General features: G+C 36.4%; 1 protein-coding gene across 1 annotated transcript in view; it reads left to right on the top strand.

Annotated features, from left to right (window-relative positions):
• The window catches only part of LOC133875070 (serine/threonine-protein kinase ATM), a 106,403-nt gene extending 86,316 nt beyond the window's left edge, over positions 1-20,087 (top strand). Inside the window, exons 46-79 of the mRNA XM_062313067.1 lie at positions 334-444; positions 596-643; positions 761-865; positions 1,061-1,147; positions 2,298-2,615; positions 2,755-2,870; positions 3,284-3,350; positions 3,432-3,506; positions 3,846-3,968; positions 7,838-8,002; positions 8,074-8,172; positions 8,983-9,134; positions 9,226-9,427; positions 9,503-9,550; positions 9,676-9,759; positions 10,057-10,140; positions 10,470-10,550; positions 10,659-10,748; positions 10,824-10,886; positions 11,193-11,333; positions 11,438-11,494; positions 11,630-11,689; positions 12,933-13,027; positions 13,143-13,251; positions 13,819-13,908; positions 14,494-14,573; positions 14,663-14,741; positions 17,226-17,272; positions 17,374-17,473; positions 18,027-18,158; positions 18,277-18,411; positions 18,498-18,563; positions 19,104-19,247; positions 19,729-20,087. Coding sequence (XP_062169051.1) covers positions 334-444; positions 596-643; positions 761-865; positions 1,061-1,147; positions 2,298-2,615; positions 2,755-2,870; positions 3,284-3,350; positions 3,432-3,506; positions 3,846-3,968; positions 7,838-8,002; positions 8,074-8,172; positions 8,983-9,134; positions 9,226-9,427; positions 9,503-9,550; positions 9,676-9,759; positions 10,057-10,140; positions 10,470-10,550; positions 10,659-10,748; positions 10,824-10,886; positions 11,193-11,333; positions 11,438-11,494; positions 11,630-11,689; positions 12,933-13,027; positions 13,143-13,251; positions 13,819-13,908; positions 14,494-14,573; positions 14,663-14,741; positions 17,226-17,272; positions 17,374-17,473; positions 18,027-18,158; positions 18,277-18,411; positions 18,498-18,563; positions 19,104-19,247; positions 19,729-19,806 — 3,531 coding nt within the window. The 3' untranslated portion in view covers positions 19,807-20,087. The remainder of the gene's footprint in view (positions 1-333; positions 445-595; positions 644-760; positions 866-1,060; positions 1,148-2,297; positions 2,616-2,754; positions 2,871-3,283; positions 3,351-3,431; positions 3,507-3,845; positions 3,969-7,837; positions 8,003-8,073; positions 8,173-8,982; positions 9,135-9,225; positions 9,428-9,502; positions 9,551-9,675; positions 9,760-10,056; positions 10,141-10,469; positions 10,551-10,658; positions 10,749-10,823; positions 10,887-11,192; positions 11,334-11,437; positions 11,495-11,629; positions 11,690-12,932; positions 13,028-13,142; positions 13,252-13,818; positions 13,909-14,493; positions 14,574-14,662; positions 14,742-17,225; positions 17,273-17,373; positions 17,474-18,026; positions 18,159-18,276; positions 18,412-18,497; positions 18,564-19,103; positions 19,248-19,728) is intronic.
• The last annotated feature ends 226 nt before the right edge of the window (positions 20,088-20,313 follow it).

Raw genomic sequence — 20,313 nt, 5'->3', positions numbered from 1 at the left:
TACCTCAGTGAAATTAGTTTTACAAAGTACAACATGTTATTTTAATTTGTTCAAATGGTGATTGAAACCTGTTCAAATAGTTCTTATTGTATTCAATCATATATTGATGTTGTTAGCTGTGAAAAAAAAAAAAGAAAAAAAAAAAAGATATATTGTTGTGTTCACATATACTTGACAAAGTTTTTGCTAATCATTATATTTTTACTTCTATTGTTTGGGTTAGTCATATCATAATCTGCCCACTGAGTGTTAACATTCAGTTAGGTTGTTTGGAGTATTTCTTTTTAAAATATTTGTTGGCCACAAAAAAATTAATTATGCTTTGGTCTCCAGTGTGCTAAGCCTTCAAGTTATAGCTCCAAATCCCGTTCCACATCTGCAAGGGCTAGGGATTCAGTTGCTACATCAAGTGCAGTGGCAATGTCAACAGCCTTATGGGACAAGGTATTCTCTTCTGTGCTACATGTAGTTGGAATATAGCAACAAAAATGTTTGAATTTTGGTTGGGATTAAGTCTTTGTTTAACTGAGTTCGTGAAATGTGTCAATTTCCTTTCTCTGTAGTTCTTTTCCTGACAAGTTACATTCATTCCCAGGTTTATTGGCTTTGCATTGATTACCTCGTTGTTGCTAAATCAGCAGTCGTGAGTATTGAAGTTTCCTTACTTTCTTGTAATTTATGTTGCATTTTGAATTTTGGTGCTGCATTTACTTTAGCATTTATCTGATAGCTTCTGTGACATGGATTGTGTACTTTATAGGTCTCTGGTTCGTATTTTACGTCTATGATGTATGTTGAGCATTGGTGTGAAGAGCATTTCAACAGCCTCACACTGGGGAGCCCAGATTTCTCCCACACAGAAATGGTAATTCCCATGGAGATATTGTGTGCCACACCCTTGCTGGAATGAATTTTTATTTCTGTTATTCATGATCATGTTTATGGTATTTTTTTTTGTAGAGAAACAGTACATTAGAACTGTTTTTACTTTTATTGCGGTCTTCTGTCTTCTTAAGATTCTCGTAATTCATTTTTTTGTTTGGGTACTCTTGATCACTAGTTACCACTTCACATTGGAATACTTGTCTCGGCAGTCACTAAAATCAATGAACCTGACAGCTTATATGGGATCATCCAGTCACACAAGGTTAGTCAATATATTTGCCTTTATGAAAGTCCTTTCTCGTCCATTATCAGTATCTGTTGTGCCCTAGAGCTTATCGAGTGTGTGTGGTACTACTTGGAATGTTGTGCTTGTGGAAACTATCACATTGTCTACCACATGATGAGATTGTTGTGTGCCATCATGTCGCCTCCATCCCTCCAAGCCCCTTGCCAAAATAATAAGGGCAAACAGACCTAAAAACGCAAAAGGGGGGAAATGGGAGAAGAAGGACCAATAGTTCAACCCTCACTTTCTTGTGTGTGTTGCTTGATTTTTTTTCGAGAATTGCAGGAGCTTTTCTCTTCGGTAAATGATTGATGACAAGCTTTTCCGAGTTGAATCAGTCTATGTGGGGTTTACCGAGTATCTAAATGGTTGTGACTACCTATTGCTCTTGAATAAGTGCCCTGTTGGCCACTCCTTTGACCTATTTATCGCATGTTTGCTTTCATTAAAGTCTGATGTATCTAGCTAATGTTGGCCTGCTGTTTCTATGTTTTATTTTCAAATCCTACTTTCAGGTAGACTTGACCACCTTTCGTTTGGTTGAGATTTTAGTTACCCTTGCAAAACTTTGTGGTCATATTTGAAATTTTGTCTCATAGGCTCTACACTCCTCCACTGAATGGATCTTCCATATTGGTTTGTTAATTAGTCAGCTGAAATACCGAAGTATACCACTTGTAGATGAGTTGGCGGTCTTATTTTGACCAAATTCCTTGGATAGTGAAATTTTCTTGGAAAGTTCTGAAGAAATCATTGTGTAAATAGTGATTGAAGTCATCCAATCAACTGATGTCTTTTTGACCTTATTCCAAATAGCATCCTTAGATTTGATTTTCATTACTAAATGGCCAAACTTTAGTTACAACTGTAATGATGAAGACTAGGAAGTTAATTTTCACAAGTTCTTCTGGTGTGATGCATAGCTGACTGGGACCAAGACATACACTTGTACTGAGTCGTACTATCCAAATGTAAATCAGACAAATGAAAATCTGAGTTTATAACTTTTTTCTGTGCATGATAATTTGACTGTATATGTTAGTTTGTAGTTAGCATGTACATTCAGAACATGAGTATATTCTCACAGTATGCACTTTTTGTGCTTTTTTGGTGATGGTGTCAAAAGCTGGTCTCTCAAATCATTACCTTTGAGCACGAGGGGAATTGTAGCAAGGCCCTTGAATATTATGACTTGCAAGTACGATCAGCTGCCTCAGCACAAACGGGTGGTGGTTCCAGATATTTGTCACTGGAATGTACTCAACCAACAGATCATTTATCAGAGTTCAAATTGGAAGATGAGATAACACAAAGAAAACCTTACAAAGGGCTGATTAGATCTTTGCAGCAAATTGGTTGTATGCATTTGCTGGATCTGTATTGCCAAGGATTGACATCTCGGAAGGGTCAGTTTCAGCATGATCAGGAATTTACTGAATTGCAGGTTTGCCGTGTTTCAATTTTTCTGCCTTGTTGTAAAGGGATAATTACCACTGTATATCACTTTTGTCTTTGTGATTTAGCAAGTTACTTTGATGCAAACTTTCTCATTTTTCTCATTTTTGTTTGTGAACTGTTTGCAGTACGAGGCTGCTTGGCGTGCAGGAAACTGGGATTTCTCCTTACTTTATATGAGAGCTAATTCTCCATCTTCAATTGAGCATATAAAAAATGATCATTTCAATGAAAATCTGCACAGGTAATTTGGTTTGATCTTGTGTTTAATAGCTGTATATTGTAAACATTTAAATAGTAAATATATTGATTTACAATAGATACTCCTGATGTATATGTTATCTAGTAAAGAAACCATTTTTCCCTTCAATATATTGCAAAAATTGACAATTCGATTGAACTATGCTGCAACAAGATGGTATATACTGCAGAGTTAACTGATTTTAAACGAAGCATAAAAAATATATGTAAGTAGCTCATGATGACATCGCACTTAGAACTATGATTTTCAGTGTTTCTCAGCACCCATAGAGATGGGATATTGTATAGATGTATGGACATGTCAATAGATATTCAGTGCCCTAAACAGGAAAAGAACATGTTTCCATTAACTTGTGGCTAATGCAATCTTTTCTTTTCTACTTTTTGGCAAATTAGCTGCTTGAGGGCATTGCAGGAGGGAGATTTTGAGGAATTTCATATTAAACTGAAAGATTCGAAGCAGGTAATATTTATCGACTTCTTTTCATATCTGTGAACCAGCAGCTGGACTTTATGTAATCTACTTATGTTTCATCGACTCTAGGAGCTTGTGTTGTCTGTTTCTCGTGCAAGTGAAGAGAGCACTGAATACATTTACTCGACAATAATCAAACTCCAGGTATGCAATACACCTTGGATACAATGCTCCCTAACATGTAGGCCAATTGCAAGTGTGGCGGTGTAAATTTTGAATCATATGTTAGTACTAACTCTTTGGAATCTAGTCCAAATCATATATGGTGATACTTTCCAATATTGGCATGCTTCTCTCGGATAATTAGCAGAGATTTTAGTCAATCCTGGTAGTTGCCAAACTTCTAGAAAACCTAGGTAGATGCATCGAACAGCTTTTCTTTTAATAAATGTTTTATTGATCGTGATGGAAAGTATCTTTACTTTTTTCTACTATACAGTTCCTGTTTCAATTTTCTGCTATGTCAATGTGCCCTGTATGCAGATCTTTTATCATCTTGGCATGGCTTGGGATTTACGTTGGACAACATCTCCATGTGGGAGAATAAAATACTATCCAAAGAAGCAAAAAGTATTTTCTGAACCTGTAATTCCAACCTCAGACCAGGTACTTTGTTATACACCTCTTTCAGGATAAATGAGAAGCAAGCATCCGCTTGTGTTTTCATTCTGGTCCTTTTCTATTTTCTTAATATATTGAAGACTTTGATTCCTTGTAATAGATCTTTTATTTTTGTTAGAATGTTAATTAGATAATTAAGTTCACCATTTCCTATGAATTTAGAAACTTTTGAGACAACTGCTGATTTAACATAGTATTAAAGCAGTGGTCCTGATTTTGAAACCTAAATCCATACTTTACTTTCCATTTCAGTTAAACTTTCCATGTGTCATTTGATTCCACACGTAAGTGAGAGTAGGAGAATATGAATTAGATGATCTAATTCACCATTTCTTATGAGTTTAAATTTTTGGGACAACTTGCGATTTAACAATTCTTAACCATAAAGTGCAATACCTTCAATTTCACTTATATTCTAATATTTTTTTGGGTTAAATACAAAAAAGCTCCCTAAACTACCACCAGTTCTCCGGATGGCCCCTCGAACTACTAATGCTTGCATTTCGGCCCCCCAAAGTACCAATTACTTGTTTTTTGGCCCCCTCCGTCAGTTTATGCCTTCTAAGTGGATGGAAAGTGATTCACGTGCACGACACGTGACTTTTTTAGCCCAAAAGCCTTAAAATACCCTTCTCCTTACACTTTGAAATTTCCATTTCGCCCTTCTCAACAATACAACAATAATGCGAACAAAATTAAACAAACGTGAACTGGGACTCCCTTGCTGGCAGTGGCAGACCGAATGTGGACCATATGGAAGACACTAGGAGGGAAACAAAATCTTTCAATGACCCAGATTGGTTAAACGCCAGCTTCATCTTCTACGATGAAAATGCTCAGCCTGTTCTTGTTTATGTCAAGGGCTGCCTTGAAACTAAGAAGCTGGGTTATGTTTATAAAGATGTGGAGATTCCATGGCTGAAAACTAAGCCAACTTCTCGCAAATCTAAGGTCAAGAAAGTAGCGACACTTTTTTCTTCAGGACATAGGGGTGTTGCGCATGCTTGCGGCTGAATCATCTGCAAGCCTTGCATTTCCAGTTGTTTTGGACAAGGTGATAAGCTTTTAATGCTTTTCTAGAACTGCAAGAATGGCAGTGTACAAGTCCACAATTATAGCAGTACATGAGGGAGCTATTAAGCAATCAGCCATTGATCACACTGATGCCAGCATTGAAGATCACGATCAGTCAACAAGCTTTCCTAATCAAGTTACTACCAACCAGGTGGGGCCTAGCTTCCCAAACCTGACCACTGCCAATCACGAAGATCATGCTAGGACAGTTGAAGCCTCAGGTTATTATGGGAAAGGACCAGGACAGCTAGCAAGAGAAGATCTTGCCACCTTGCAAGAAAGGAAGGTCCAGCACTCCACCATGCAGGAAAGGAAATCAGTGATGGACGTCTACTATTATCACACGCATCAAAGGAGCTGAATCATAAAAGCTATTATCACACCTACCAAAGGAGCTGAATCATAAAAGGCAATATGTCTATTCTACAAGGAAATAAATTATTCTCTGTAATTAATCATCCCACAAAATATGTTTTTCTCTGTAAATACGCACTCATGAATTGTGTATATATAGCATTGTAATTCATCATTTTTTTAATTCAAGGAAAGCATTTCACTTTCAAATCCCTTTTCTTTCAGGAGGGAGTTTATCCCAAGCTCGGGCTATGACAGCGGGCTCAGTCACTCCACAATTTGTGTAATTCTAGAGTTTTGAACATGACTCTGTTTACCTCTGTTTTCTTGTACTAAAACAGAGCTTCACACCAAGTCATTTTAATTTATTACTTTTTTTGTCTGGATTTGTTGGAAACAACAAATACTTTGAGCACTGTCAAAGGTGGAATTGCAAAATGATCTATCAGAAACTGGATGCAAATGGGTTCCACAAAATACAGACAGTAAAAGCAAAAGTGAAGAGGGAGTCCTCCTCCTCGATATCCCGTCCCCCATAGGCATACGGCAGCGCGGAGAGGGAGTCCTCCTCGGAGGAAGACATTCCGGCAAGTAGGCCGTTGAGGGTGGTGGTGGCACCGCCACCGCCCTCGGAGTTGAAGAGAATCGCACGTTCTCATCGTCTATGTCTTTGTATTCAACAAGGTTTTCTACTATTCTTGATGTATAGGGAACAGGTTGAGCTGGCATTGCTTCTGGTACTGCTCATGGTGGTTGGTTTTGCGTTGTGGGTCATTTGGCTAGAGATCTGCGTGTTTTCTGAGGAGAGTTCTGGGCGGAGATTGAGGAACTTGGGCGGGTTTTTTTTTTTTTCTTAAAACTTAAGAAAACTCAAAAAAAAAAGAAGCGGATGACTTTCAAACCACAGGGAGAAGGGTATTTTAGGGCTTTTGGGCTAAAAGAGTCACATGCTGTGCACGTGAATCACTTTCCATCCACTTAGATGGCATAAACTGACAGAAGGGGCCAAAAAATAAGTAATTGGTAGTTTGGGGGCTAAAATGCAAGCATTGGTAGTTCGGAGGGTCATCCGGAGAACGGGTAGTAGTTTGGGGGGCTTTTTTGTATTTAACCCTACTTCTTTTTTTTTTTTTTTTTTTTATAAATAATGTCATATCATTAAAAAGTGCAGAGGGGCGCAACTCTAATACATAGGTAGATACAAAAGTACCCCTAAAAAGAGGAAACAGAAGAGAAAAAAATTAAAAACTCTGCAAACGTAATACGACTCGGGCTATGTAAGCCGAGGCCCATACAAATAAAGTATTAAGCATGTTTCGACGCAACTCCAAGACCGGCATTTCTACATCTTCAAAGTGTCGAACATTCCTCTCACGCCAAAGACCCCACATGACACATAAGGGAAGCCTGCTTCCAAATTTGCTTAACTTGACCACGACCCAACGAATTGCCCAACTACTGAACAAATCCAACACCCGTCGCGGCATGACCCACTCTACCCCAAACAAACTATAAAAATAAAAAAAAAGCTTCATATATCCCGTTCAACATCACAGTGAAATAAGAGGTGGTTAATAGATTCCCCACTCTTCTTGCACATATAGCACCACTCAACAACCACTATATTACGTCTACGCAGATTATATCATGTGTCACAAGCTGCTGTCCACACAAAAAACAACACCCGCAACAGAGCCTTAACAAGCAATACTCTTCCAAGGACATGAGGAAACCTTTTGACTAGCTAAGGTTTTATAGAATAACTTCACTTCAAAATGCCCCCTCTTAGAGAGACTCCAAACTAACCTGTCAACCGCTCCATGCCGAATCTGATGAGAATACAACCGCTCATATAAGGAAATGATCATCTCCACCTCCCAATCCTGTGCAAGGGGCGCAAAGACAACATTCCAATGTGCAACTCCATCTAACACATGCAAATTATCTACCACCTAGGCATCTTTAGATCGAACAATGCTGAACAAAGCTTCAGCGGCCTATCTCCACACCAAAGATCATGCCAAATTTTCTAATATTATATTTTCTCACAATCTACTTCCTGAACCACTCTTTAAGTTCGATAGTAACATGTCGAATTGCTCTGAGTTCTTACTAGAATATGATTTAAGCCTGATGTATAGTTAAAGGCAATGATAGTATGTACCTAGATTCTTAAGAAAAGCTTTGTTACCATATTTCCTGTAAAATTGTCATTTTTATTCCCTTTAACCTGCTTGTCACATAGAGATAAATAGAGATAAGCTGTGTGACTATCATGATAATGTATGTTTATAGGGAAGGTCTGTTGTGATTGAATCTTCAAGCATATTTTCCAAATTCACGCAGAAATTATATGTAGGAATAAAAATATCAGGACTGGAAAAGATATTCAGGTCTTCTGATTGAATATTTTGACTGTCAACTAGTTGTCATGGCTGAATACGGATTGGAATTCCATTTTGGAAAGAACACAGCTACATATGAATTTGTTGGAACCATTTATAGCATTCAGGCGAGTTCTACTTCAAATCATAAGTTGTAAAGACTCTAAGATGCAACATCTTTTGCAATCTGCATCCACTCTTCGTAAGGTATCATCAACATTTTTATATCTGGAAATCTGACTTTATTCCATTTTCTGAAATCTTTCTCTGTATTACAGGGCTCCAGGTTTTCTCAAGCAGCTGCAGCTTTGCATGAGTTTAAGTTCCTCTGTGTTGAAAGTGGAGGCCAATACTCATCCTTGTATTGGCTTGGAAGGGTAGAGAGTTTCCGTGAAGCTTTTGTTATTTTAAGGAATTTTGAAACTTTTTATGAATTGTACACTGTTGAGAGCTATAATTAGTATATTGTTATCGACTCTGCATGGCCATTGCTGGTAGTTGGTATTTAAGCTTTAATCTCAGTTTCCAATAATATGTTTTCATCCATGTTCTTTTCCCTACATTTGATTAATACATTAGTTTTGATGAAGTATATATTCAGTTGAGTAGTTTTAGACTAGTTGATCTTAGTCTTGAACCTGTAATAGGGTGAGTTCAGGTTACAAGTGATAGCAAGTGTTGGCGCTTCCTTCTGGAGGGATAATTTATCGTCTTTCATCCAAAGAAAAATCATCTTCTGGATTTGCAAATATTATATACTTGTTCATCATTTTGAGCTTCTGTAATGAGCCTCACTTGCCTAGTGCTTCATCTTACTGTCCGTAGATACCATAGTGCCTTGTATATTGTGGGCAACCGTTCCACAATTTTGCACCATTTCCACTATAACTATTGAACAGCGTAATTTTCTTCTTGAGAACATGGCTACCCTTTCGTAAAGAAGCTTTATATGGGCCCTTCTTTTTTCCTAGTGAAAAGAAATTAATTTTCCTAAGAATTATCCTAAATTGAAATAGAGAACAAACTAACTATCAAGAATTTTGATTTTTATAGAAACTTCGCTTTTAGCCATTTAAATACATGGATTTCATATTCAAAGTGTTACATGTCTCTTTTCTACGTATTACTGAGACATTGCTCAGACATAGTTATCACTTGCATGGCTATAATTATTTTTATAATGGCAGCTTGAAGAAGCAAAGCTTTTGCGTGCCCAAAGTCAGGATGGGATGGCTATCAGTCTTGCAAAATATATCATACAGAATTATGAGTCAAATGAAGAGGCTTCAGATGTATATCGCTTGGTTGGGAAGTGGCTAGCAGAAACTCGATCTAGCAAGTTAAATACCATATTCATATATTTAGAAAATTTGTTTTGCCTGCCATCTTTGTGTGCCATTTTCATATACAATGTCTGTTGAAAAATGCAGCTCCAGAACTATTTTAGAGAAGTATTTGAAGCCTGCGGTTTCACTTGCTGAGGATCAGAAGACTACAAACAAAAAGTCCATCGAAAGACAAAGTCAAACTCATTTTCATCTTGCACATTATGCAGATGCTCTATTTAGGAGTTACGAGGAAAGACTTACCTCTAATGAGTGGCAAGCGGCGATGCGTTTAAGGAAACATAAGGTACCAAACTTAGACTTTGAATTCTAAGTTACGCTTTATATTTGTACTATTCTCATGTTTATGTTGATTTTGCAGAAAATAGAGTTGGAGGCACTTATTAAACGTGTAAAAAGTTCATCAAAGGTAAACTCCAACCCTTAATCCATTTCCATTTCTGGCAATTCCTGTATAGTTGGTATCATAGTGGTATTAATTGCCTACTAAGTTGCTTTTCCTTTTTAATAAGATTTGCATATACAAAATTTTAGGGGGAGAAGACTGACTACTCGTTAAAAATACGAGAGTTGCAAAAGCAACTTACCATGGACAAGGAAGAGGCTGAAAAATTGCAGGTATTGATGCTATTCCTTTGTTCTCTTCAAATATTGTGCGTGAATCTGTCATATGCTCTGCTGAACAGGACTTTGGTGACCTGAATAGTCAGAAATGGGGCATTTGAATCTAAAAAACTGTTTTTGTATTAAATCCACTAGATGGTGTAGCTAGCGAATCATATTTGTAAATTTGTTTTTAATTTGTACTACATGGATGCATGCTCATACAGACACGAACTTAAGCCTACATTCTACAATCTGTTGTTTGATTTAAGTCAATCCAAATTATTTTATTGGTCCCCTTTAACCTTGCAGGATGACAGAGACAATTTTCTCAGCCTAGCATTGGAGGGATATAAACGTTGTTTGGTTATAGGTGACAAATATGATGTAAGAGTGGTATGCACTTATTTGCCAAGGTCCTCTGTTTGATTAAATTGAAATCTGTTGTGCATTATATGGTTGGGGAAGTGAATGACGTTAAAAAGCTTGGAATCATGTTACATGAGAATATATGACACTGCATCTGATTTACTTTGAATAAGTTTTAATTATTCCATGACTAATGAGTTGAAATGAAGTTTTCACCTCTAGAATGCTAGTAGGATGTTTTCCCATTGATTATATTTACTGCGTGAATCTTCTTATTTCTTGTTGTTGAAAATATGTTCATCATTATTTTTTAGTGAATTTAACTTCCTTTGAGAATCTAACATATGTGTTTTCAGGTGTTTCGACTAGTTTCCCTGTGGTTCACTCTCTTTTCTAGACAAAATGTTGTAAATAGTATGCTTAGCACAATTAATGAGGTATGCAGTAAAGGCAGGGTTAATGATTAATTGATAAAAAAAATATTATTTTTTCTTTAAATAATTTATCTTCTGTGTTGTCTGATGCATTATTTGATATGTTTGTAGGTTCAGTCTTACAAATTCATACCTTTAGTGTACCAAATTGCATCAAGAATGGGTAGCTCAAAGGACCATTCTGGGCCTCATAATTTTCAGGTTTGAAAACTGAGGTGATATTTTTAGTCTTACGTGATCGAGGTTTGTTTTTAACCAGGTTGTTGTACTGTGCAGTTTGCTTTGGTTTCTCTGGTGAAGAAAATGTCCATTGACCATCCATACCACACAATCTTTCAGGTATAAGTTCTACTCCTTTTACTGATCCAAAGTATATTACATGGCAATATGGCATACAGTTTTCATTCCTGTGCTATTTGCTTTCTGATTTACTTCTCTATGGCAACTGATAAGTAGACTTTGAATTTGGACCTTACTTCACCTCATCACTGATAATTTATGATATTCACCCTACTTATAAAAAAAATTATTACTTATCAAAATTTATCATATTCACCCTTGCTTGTTTGACTGGATGTATTGTAAATGTGGCCTTTTGCAGCTCTATTTTTAAATGTTTTACTTATCTTTATGTGTCGACACTAGCTTCTAGCTCTGGCAAATGGTGATCGTATCAAGAATAAACAGCAAAGCAGAAACTCATTTGTCGTGGATTTGGATAAAAAAATTGCAGCAGAAAAGCTCTTAGAAGAATTATCAACATATCACGGGGCTATTATCAGACAAGTAACTTCATTTTGACTTTTATAAATGTATCTCTGTAAGATTCCATGCTTATGTAGAATCTTATATTAACTAACCATGATTTTTCTTTCTCAATATATGTATAGATGAAACAAATGGTGGAGATATATATCAAACTTGCAGAACTAGAAACAAGGAGAGAGGTTAGTAAAATAGATTTAGAATTCAGAATTTGTTTTCTTGCATTTTGGTAGCTAGAAAGTCAATTTTGTGGTTTCCTAGCATGAAAGCTGAATCTCTGTTTTGTTCACACCTACCTAACTAGATTGTGTCGACAGGATACCAATAAAAAGATGACGCTACCAAGAGAAATACGTAGCCTTCAACAGCTGGAACTAGTAAGATTATTACTGTCATCTGTAGTTTGGTGTTTTTGTATCGATATGATGATGGGTTGTGAACCTGACACTGTTTCCATAATGAGAGAACGATAGTGTAAGGAGAGTTGTTAAAAGAAAACAAGGTAGCTTGGTAGATACCTAGGTAGCTAGATGCTGTTATTTGTTTCTCTCGCTGTACTATTTTAGCCATTCTACTACCCTGTTGTCTGGTTTCTAGGCCTTCTGTTTTATAATTTCATCAAGTACAAAAGGTAACACAAGCACCTAAAAGACATGATGCAAACCTTCACTCGGTCTATACCCACATCCACGTGTACAGGCACATATCCTTGGGCTAGTTTGTATATACATTGTAAAGATGCTAACCAAAACAGTCAGTTACAGTTTTCCTTGAATGATATTATGAAACGTGTACAGGCACATATCCTTGGGCTAGTTTGTATATACATTTTTTTTTTTGATAAGTAATAAAGAGTTTTATTAAAAGCGTAAGGCACCCCTAACTAGTTTGTATATACATTGTAAAGATGCTAACCAAGACTGTCAGTTACAGTTTTCCTTGAATGATTATGAAACAAATTCAGATGTTTGGTTGGTTGGGCATGCATGTCTTCCTTCTCACTCTGTACATAAAAATATTTTGGCATCTACTCTGTCAATTCATTCTCATGTATCTTATGCCAGGGATTTCCTGTACAGATCATACATTTGTCAGCAATAGCATCATTAGCATCATTACATGATTGTTGGATGACTGCTATGAAATGCAGGTCAAAGTCTGTTAAAAAGACCAGTTTTAATTTGTTGCAACACTTCTATGTTAAACAAAAAGCCCCACGGAATGTAACTCAACTCAGCCCTATCTTTTTCAGAACAGAAAAGAAGGCACTCCCAAAGTATAAACCAAACATTATTTTAATTGCTTTGTCAATTTCACCTTTCGCAGATGATTCATTTTTTGTACTTAGAATGGAAAACGTTAACCTTAAGCACTACCAAATTATGCTAATTCGCCAAAGAGTTCGTTGGTTGATTTATGTGATTCTTTTGAGATTCATGCTTGATGATGTGTTGTGTATGTCAAGAAGCACCCCCTTTCTTTTCTTTTTTTTCTTTTTTTTTGCTTCTCATTTGGCATTTTGATGCAACATTGTGTCATTGATCTTGCATTACTTCTCTTTTTTATCCCATAGTTAAGGTACTAAACTTTAAACCTATTGCATTTATGTCGGATCTTCAGGTACCAGTCGTGACAGCTACCTTTCCAGTTGATCGTAGCTGTCAGTATCATGAAGGCTCTTTTCCATACTTCAAAGGATTAGCAGATTCTGTTATGTATGTTGTAGCCATATAAGTCAATTTAGTCAGTTCATTATTCTCTTCTTCTTTTCCTTTAACAGAATTACTTGATGTGATGCTAATATCTAGTTTACATTGGTGAGACATGCAGGGTAATGAACGGTATTAATGCTCCAAAAGTGGTTGAATGCCTGGGTTCTGATGGTCACAAATATCGACAGCTTGCAAAATCTGGAAATGATGATCTGCGGCAAGATGCTGTAAGAATTCCAACTCTCTCTCTCTCTCTCTCTCTCCAATTTGTGTGCACACGTGTGTGTTATACATATATCTATACACACTCACACACACACTAATTACTTTTTGTTTTCTGTCTTACCATCAAACATTAAAATTTTGAGAAACATTATGTAAAAGTCTAGAATCAGTCTGATCGGAAAGCATAAAGTTCCAAGCTACCATGCTTTGCAGAATGTGCAGTTCTGCTACTTCTAACAGTGTATGAAAGTTGGCATTACGTTTGTGTCAAACACCTGCTGAGTTCTTCCTTTTTTTATTTTTGAATTTTGGCACATTTTAACATCAGCATACCTGCTACTTTCCTGTGGGGATCGGTTCTGTGTATTGTTATGACAAGTTAACACATACTTTGTATTAGTACTGTCTTCACCTTAGTTTTGCTGGGCATTGCCTTTTTTCTTCCCTTGTGGAGATGCTTGTGATTTTTATTTTAAAAAAATACTGGATTAGCATATTTACTAGGATCACGAGATGCGTGTTTTATGTCTCAATTTACACTAATAGTTTATCTTCTGAATCTTTCACAGGTTATGGAACAATTTTTTGGTTTAGTTAACACCTTTTTGCGGAATCATCGGGATACATGGAAAAGAAGATTAGGAGTGCGTACATACAAGGTATCTTCTCCTTTCAAATATAATAGAAGAGATTGTTGAGACTAAATTTGAAGAATGAATTCAACGCATTTATCCTATGCATGAAAGTTCTGGTGAATGACGAGTCAAGTCCCTTCAAACTTTTCCATAAAAGAAAATTACCTCGGATTTCCATCGAGAAAGAATCCATGTTTACCACTAGGTTTCTATCACTTACTGTTAACTGTTGATAATTGGATTATCTCTTTCCTTCTTTCTTTCGAATGAACTCTTTTATTTAGTCAAGAATATAAAATAACTTATCTACAATTTCATTTGCCTTAGTTACTTCTACCTGTGCATTCACATTCTTTCTTCAATATTCAAGATTTTTCTGTCGATATATTGCTTATCTGATTTTTAAAAAACTTGATAGAAGGACTTCACTCTGGTAGTGCTCAGCCTTTACTGATTCTTTCGTATATGGGATCTTGTGAACAAAAGAATGCAATTATTACTTTATTGACTCTCTGAATTACATAGATATATGCGCATAAATTTTAATGTTCATTGTAACAATTATAGTGTTCATGAAGTTTGGAAAATTACATCTTTAATATGAAACAGGTTGTTCCTTTTACTCCAAGTGCTGGTGTTCTAGAATGGGTTGATGGCACCCTTCCTCTTGGGGATTATCTTATTGAGAGGTCAGTTAAATTCCAACAGGTGCAATCTTTTAGTTTATCCCCGGGTTATGAGATCCTTAGATGATATTATTATCATCTTCAAATTACAGCACAAGAAATGGAGGTGCTCATGGTCGCTATGGAATAGGTGACTGGTCATTTCTCAAATGCCGAGAGCACATGATAAATGTAAGTGCCATATGTTTCTTTGCTTTTCATAATAATGATAGTTGGTTTACTGTATCATTTTTAATGGGGTTAGCGTTTTTTTGTACATTTTGTGAAACAATAGAAGGTCATCATTGTCAGAACACTCATCTCTTCCATAGCTATTGTTATCAGCTATCAAATGATTAGGGTCCCAACATACTAAGGTTTAAAGAGCACCTACTGAATAATATGGAGAATAATCGGTGGCCATAGATTATACAGTTTCTAAGCATTAGTTAGATGCACATAATAAAAGTGAATTTTAATGTTATTTCGTGATGTTAAATTCACAACCTGATATAAACACATATAATGAATTCACAATCTGGTCTATGTTCAAATTGGAGAGAGACCATTCTGTAGATGTTCAATGTCTAAGCTGGAACTGTTCTCCAATGCACAAGGAGAGGGGCTCATACTTGGTGTTTGAACCATCTCAGTGTCCTATCCAAGAAAGATATGAGAAGATATTTGTTTCTTCGATGGAAGATGAAAGAACAAGTCTTTAAGACTTGTGAATAAGTGTGCATAATGATCTATTCTGAGCAATGGAAGAATCTTGGCCTAACATTTATGATTTAAGGAAACTGAAAAATAGAAAATAAACCTTTCTGAAACCCTGAATTTACTCCCAATAACCTGATGAGTAATTTTAAAATGAAAAGAAAAGGCAACAATTTACCTGACTGGAGACCATATTTGTGTGCTTCAAATGCAATTTCAGTAGTAATTTGTGGTATTGAAACTTAGCTGACGCCTTATTTGGTTTTTTCAAGAAACATGATTTTGCGTCACTTGAGGTAAACCACTTTTTTGATAAGCTTTTAGTGCTTCTACTTAGTCAGCAACAAGGGAGAGTATTACATCTAGCCGGATATGTAAAGAGAGTGAGCTAAATATGCATTTTCTGAAATAGGATGATGTGAAATCTGGTTTTGCACTGTAACTTTCAGTTTCAATAATGCTTCAATCACCTGACACTGGGAGAACTCAACTATTTGTTTAGACAATCAGTTGAGTTCTTTATGGAAAGGATAAGGCTGCCAACAGGGTGTCCTTATATTCTTGCTAAGCTTTCTCTTCATAATTTGGTATAAATTTTGTAATACAATTTTGACTACCTTTTTTTTTTTTTTAAAACGAAAAAGTCTCCAGCCTCCTCTCAAACTACCATCGTATTGTCAATGGTCCCCCCAAACTTTAAATTGTGTCAAGGCCTCCTCCAACTTACCAAAATTTGTCGATGTGCCCCTTTTGTTCAGCAAAAAGACAAAAATGCCCTTAACAATTTTTCAAAAAGACAAAAATACACTTATAAATTTGGAAAAAAAAACAAAAAAATTGAGTTCAAGACCCACCAGCACTGCCCTTGGTCTGTTATTGGCAGCCTTGAGCATCTGAATCAAAAGCGCCTGAGAAAAGCCTTGCCTGCTTCGATGAAAAAGAACAAGCGGAATCTCTTAGAGACTTGACCGTGGGGTCACTTTGAAGCCTGATCTTTCATACCCTGCACCACCCTGCTCATGTAGCTCAAGCTCATGCCAACAAATTCACAAACACACCCAACTAAGCCTTTTCCAAGATATACCAATCTGAGAATGAGAAAAACCAAAATAGAATATGAACTTGACTTATTGATATGAAGATCGCTACAAGTGGTGGGGTTCTGGGAAGACCCACGGCAGTGTCATGGGTTACATTTTTTTTTAAAAAAAAAAAAAATTGTTTTTGATTTTTTTTGTTAGTGTATTTTTGTCATTGGGGGAATATTGACAATTTTTTGTAGTTTGGGAGGGACATTGACTCAATCCAAAGTTTGGGAGGAACATTGACAATCTAGTGGTAGTTTAAGGAGAGTATTTGAACTTTTTCCTTTTTTTATTTTTATTTTAATGGATGTAAAGACGAAGCGCTCTACCAAAAGGCAAAAAGTCCAGCCATAAAATTTTGTACATGCATGGCTCGACATTGCTATTTTTTTTTGTGGGGGGGGGGGGGGGGGGGGGGGGGGGGGGGTGGTTTAATCCACATGCATTAATCTAATGCTAAGGTTTAACGATAGTGCCATGCTTGTTCTTACAGACCAGCTAGCCATTCGGCATTTAAGCATTAGAAAACCAAATACGAATTACTATGGTAATATAGATAATACAGATTACAACAACATTGAAAACAAAATCTGACAATATAAACAAGAATAAAATCTGATCAGGAATTAAGTTTCCTAATCAACAGTTTGATGAATGCATTTCAAACCATGCCATTAATGTAATAATGAAAGAAAAGACCTGCAACAAAAGCATACATGACAGTGCTCTCATGACCATTACTTTTAGTGAAATATTCTGTTCCCAAAGCAAACAATTCCATACCTCAGAAATCATTCTATCACTTATTCTTATTGGTATTTATCGTTCACTTTAAGTAAACATATCGATATGATTACTTTGATCTTTTTGGTAGGAGAAAGACAAGCGCAAAGCATTTCAGGAAGTTTGTGAGAACTTCAGGTATCCTCTTTCTTGATGGAAGAAGCCAATTTCTTTTTTCTTTCTTTTGTCCTCTTTCAGGATCTCGACTTGGCCACGTTTTTCCATGACACCTAATGCAGGCCTGTCATGCATTACTTTTTCTTGGAGAGATTTTTACAACCATCTGACTGGTTTGAGAAGAGACTTGCTTACACACGAAGTGTGGCTGCTAGTTCCATGGTTAGTGTGATATACCCTCGCAGTGATGTTGATCTTGGTCTATTAATTATTTGCAAATTATCATAGTTTCCTTCTAGGACAAATACTTTCCCCCTCCATTATTTAGTGAAGATTGTTGTATACAGCTTGGAAGCTGTTAGACCTTTTTTACTTCTTTCTTCTTCTTTTTTTGGTTTTTTGTTTTTTTGTATTGAATACACATGGTTCTTGTAGCACAAGCAACTGGAAAATAGAAGAATTTTCCTAAAAGCTCATCTTGCATGTCTTTTTTTATGACATTGCCTGCTAATTTGTGCCAAACTTCGAGTTGCCAAAAAAGTTTCATCATTGATGATTCCAATCATGTAACCGAATCAATGTGGATATCGTTCTCTCTGATACACTATATAACTCTCGAACCTCAATGCGCTTAAGTTTAAATCCAAATCCCCCTCCCTCCCTCCCTCCCTGAAAAGATCTCTTCCTAATAAATTCAGCCCGATCACATATGCAATGTGACTATTATCTTATCTTGCACCTGGATGAAATAGTGACTAATTTGCTTCATATTCAGGTTGGTTATATTGTTGGCCTTGGAGATCGACATGCCATGAATATCTTAATTGATCAAGCCACTGCCGAAGTTGTTCACATAGATCTTGGCGTTGCCTTTGAACAGGGATTGATGCTTAAGACACCAGAGCGGGTTTGTTTTTCCCAATCCTTATGAAGCTTTCTCTTCTCCTTTCCCTTTGTTTGCTTACGTCAGTTACTGCATAATATGTCTCCTCATTTTTCATCTCTTATTACATCAACTTTGGCAGGTTCCATTCAGGCTTACAAGAGACATAATTGATGGCATGGGTGTCACTGGAGTGGAAGGCGTATTCAGAAGATGTTGTGAGGAAACTCTTTCTGTTATGCGGACAAATAAAGCAGCACTGCTGACCATTGTTGAAGTATGATTAGTTACCCAGTGTCTTTTAATAATGAATAAAACTTGCAATCTCTTATTTCCTTGATAGCAGATGGAAATTCTGTGCAGGTTTTTATCCACGACCCCCTGTATAAGTGGGCACTATCTCCTCTGAAGGCTTTGCAGCGTCAAAAGGTATTCCAGACATTTCTCTGATCATATGCATATGTATTGTGTTCAGGACCACCTTGCCTCAGAATGAAAAAAAAAAAAAAAAAAAAAAAATGAATTTTTGTTAAAGAAGGTGAATAAAATACTGATAATAAAAATTATGGTAATGGAATATTGGTGAACAAAAAAGAAGCAAAGGCATTGCAGAACTATAGAAATGGAAAAACAGCTTAGAATTGCTCAAATGAACCTCAGACATTCTGAACCCAAAAAAATAAATAAATAAGAAAGCTCTAGGCAATGAAAGTGTAAGGAATATCCATGTAAAAAGGAGGGGAGGAAGCCTGGGCCAAACAGTATGGAATGCTGTCAAAAATAATGAACCTTGATAGTTTGTGAGTTAAATATGCAGCCTTTCTTGAATAACTCTTGCTATAATCTCATCTTGTGCAATGTCTATAAATAATTTGGATTGGTTGCATTAATATGTATGAATTGCCTTAACACGTGTCTGGCATGCTATACACAATTGCTCATGGAGCATAGCTTTTTTCTCCTTGATAGGAAACTGATGATGATCTGGAGACAATCTTGGAAGGCTCACAAGATGAATATGAGGGGAACAAGGATGCTGCACGTGCTTTGATGCGTGTCAAACAAAAACTAGATGGATATGAAGAAGGCGAAATGCGGAGTGTACATGGGCAGGTAATTTTCCAATGTCACTGCTACATGCATGTAACCATATCCAAATAAGCTTGTGAAAGCAGTTTTCTTGCTGGATGGTTCATATAATAAAAGGCTAGGTTTGCATCTAAACGCGATTAATTAAAGAAATGAAAAAGAAATTTTGAGTTGAACTGTTAAATTATCCAGTGAAATTTTAAATTTTTAGCAGCAAATGCAAGTTCTTGTTAGCCTATTGAACCAAGACACGGCAAAGCTTGTAGCCAAACTAGTCTCTTGGGGCTATAAACCAAAAGCGGAATATGAGATCTTAGGAAGTTATGTAGTAGCAAAATCAAGTCACTCTATTCAGGCGAGGAAACTTTTGCTTTTTTGCTATTCTGGTTTTTTTCTTCTTTCCGTTTCACCTGGGTGACCAGGATTCGGGCAAACAGGATGAAATCTTTATCTTATCATGTTTTGGTATATCTGATGTAAAATTAATCTGAATTTTCATTTCTAGGTTCAACAACTTATACAAGATGCGATCGATTCTGAGCGTTTGTGTCATTTGTATCCTGGATGGGCAGCTTGGATGTGATGACTGATGAGACCTGTCCTCTTCTGCCAATCACCTTGTACAGGCCGCTTTCCATTTTTGCGATATTGAGGTGTTTTTCTTCTGTAGTCTGATTTTTGTATTGGTTGCAATTGGTGTATAATAATGATATACGTGAACAAATCTTGCTGTACAGGGGGCTTTTTCTCCCGATGTATTTCTTTGCTTCTGTTCTGGAAGCAGCGTGTAGTTTAAAATTTTGATCAGCTCTTTTTTTTTTTTTCCTAAATATTCTGATCAAGTGTCGCATTCACTTCGACAAACACGTTAGCTCCATCTAGTTACTTCAATATTCACCTAGAAAGTGAGTTAAGAAGATCAGGACTAGGGGTTCAATGAGTTAGTTGTCCTTTTAAAGTCGAGTGGCGGTGCCATTTAATTGGATCACCTGTCTTAATTCTGATTTTGGCTTTGTTTGTTAATTTGAAAAAATAAAAAAATTTGATTCCTACACAAACCATCACAACAACTGCATAACGCCTCTTCACA

The sequence above is a fragment of the Alnus glutinosa genome, chromosome 8 (genome assembly GCF_958979055.1).
Source record: "Alnus glutinosa chromosome 8, dhAlnGlut1.1, whole genome shotgun sequence".
NCBI classification, from domain to species: Eukaryota; Viridiplantae; Streptophyta; class Magnoliopsida; order Fagales; family Betulaceae; genus Alnus; species Alnus glutinosa.
The sequence above is the reverse complement of the archived record's forward strand: the minus strand, read 5'-3'. Positions and strand labels throughout refer to the sequence as shown.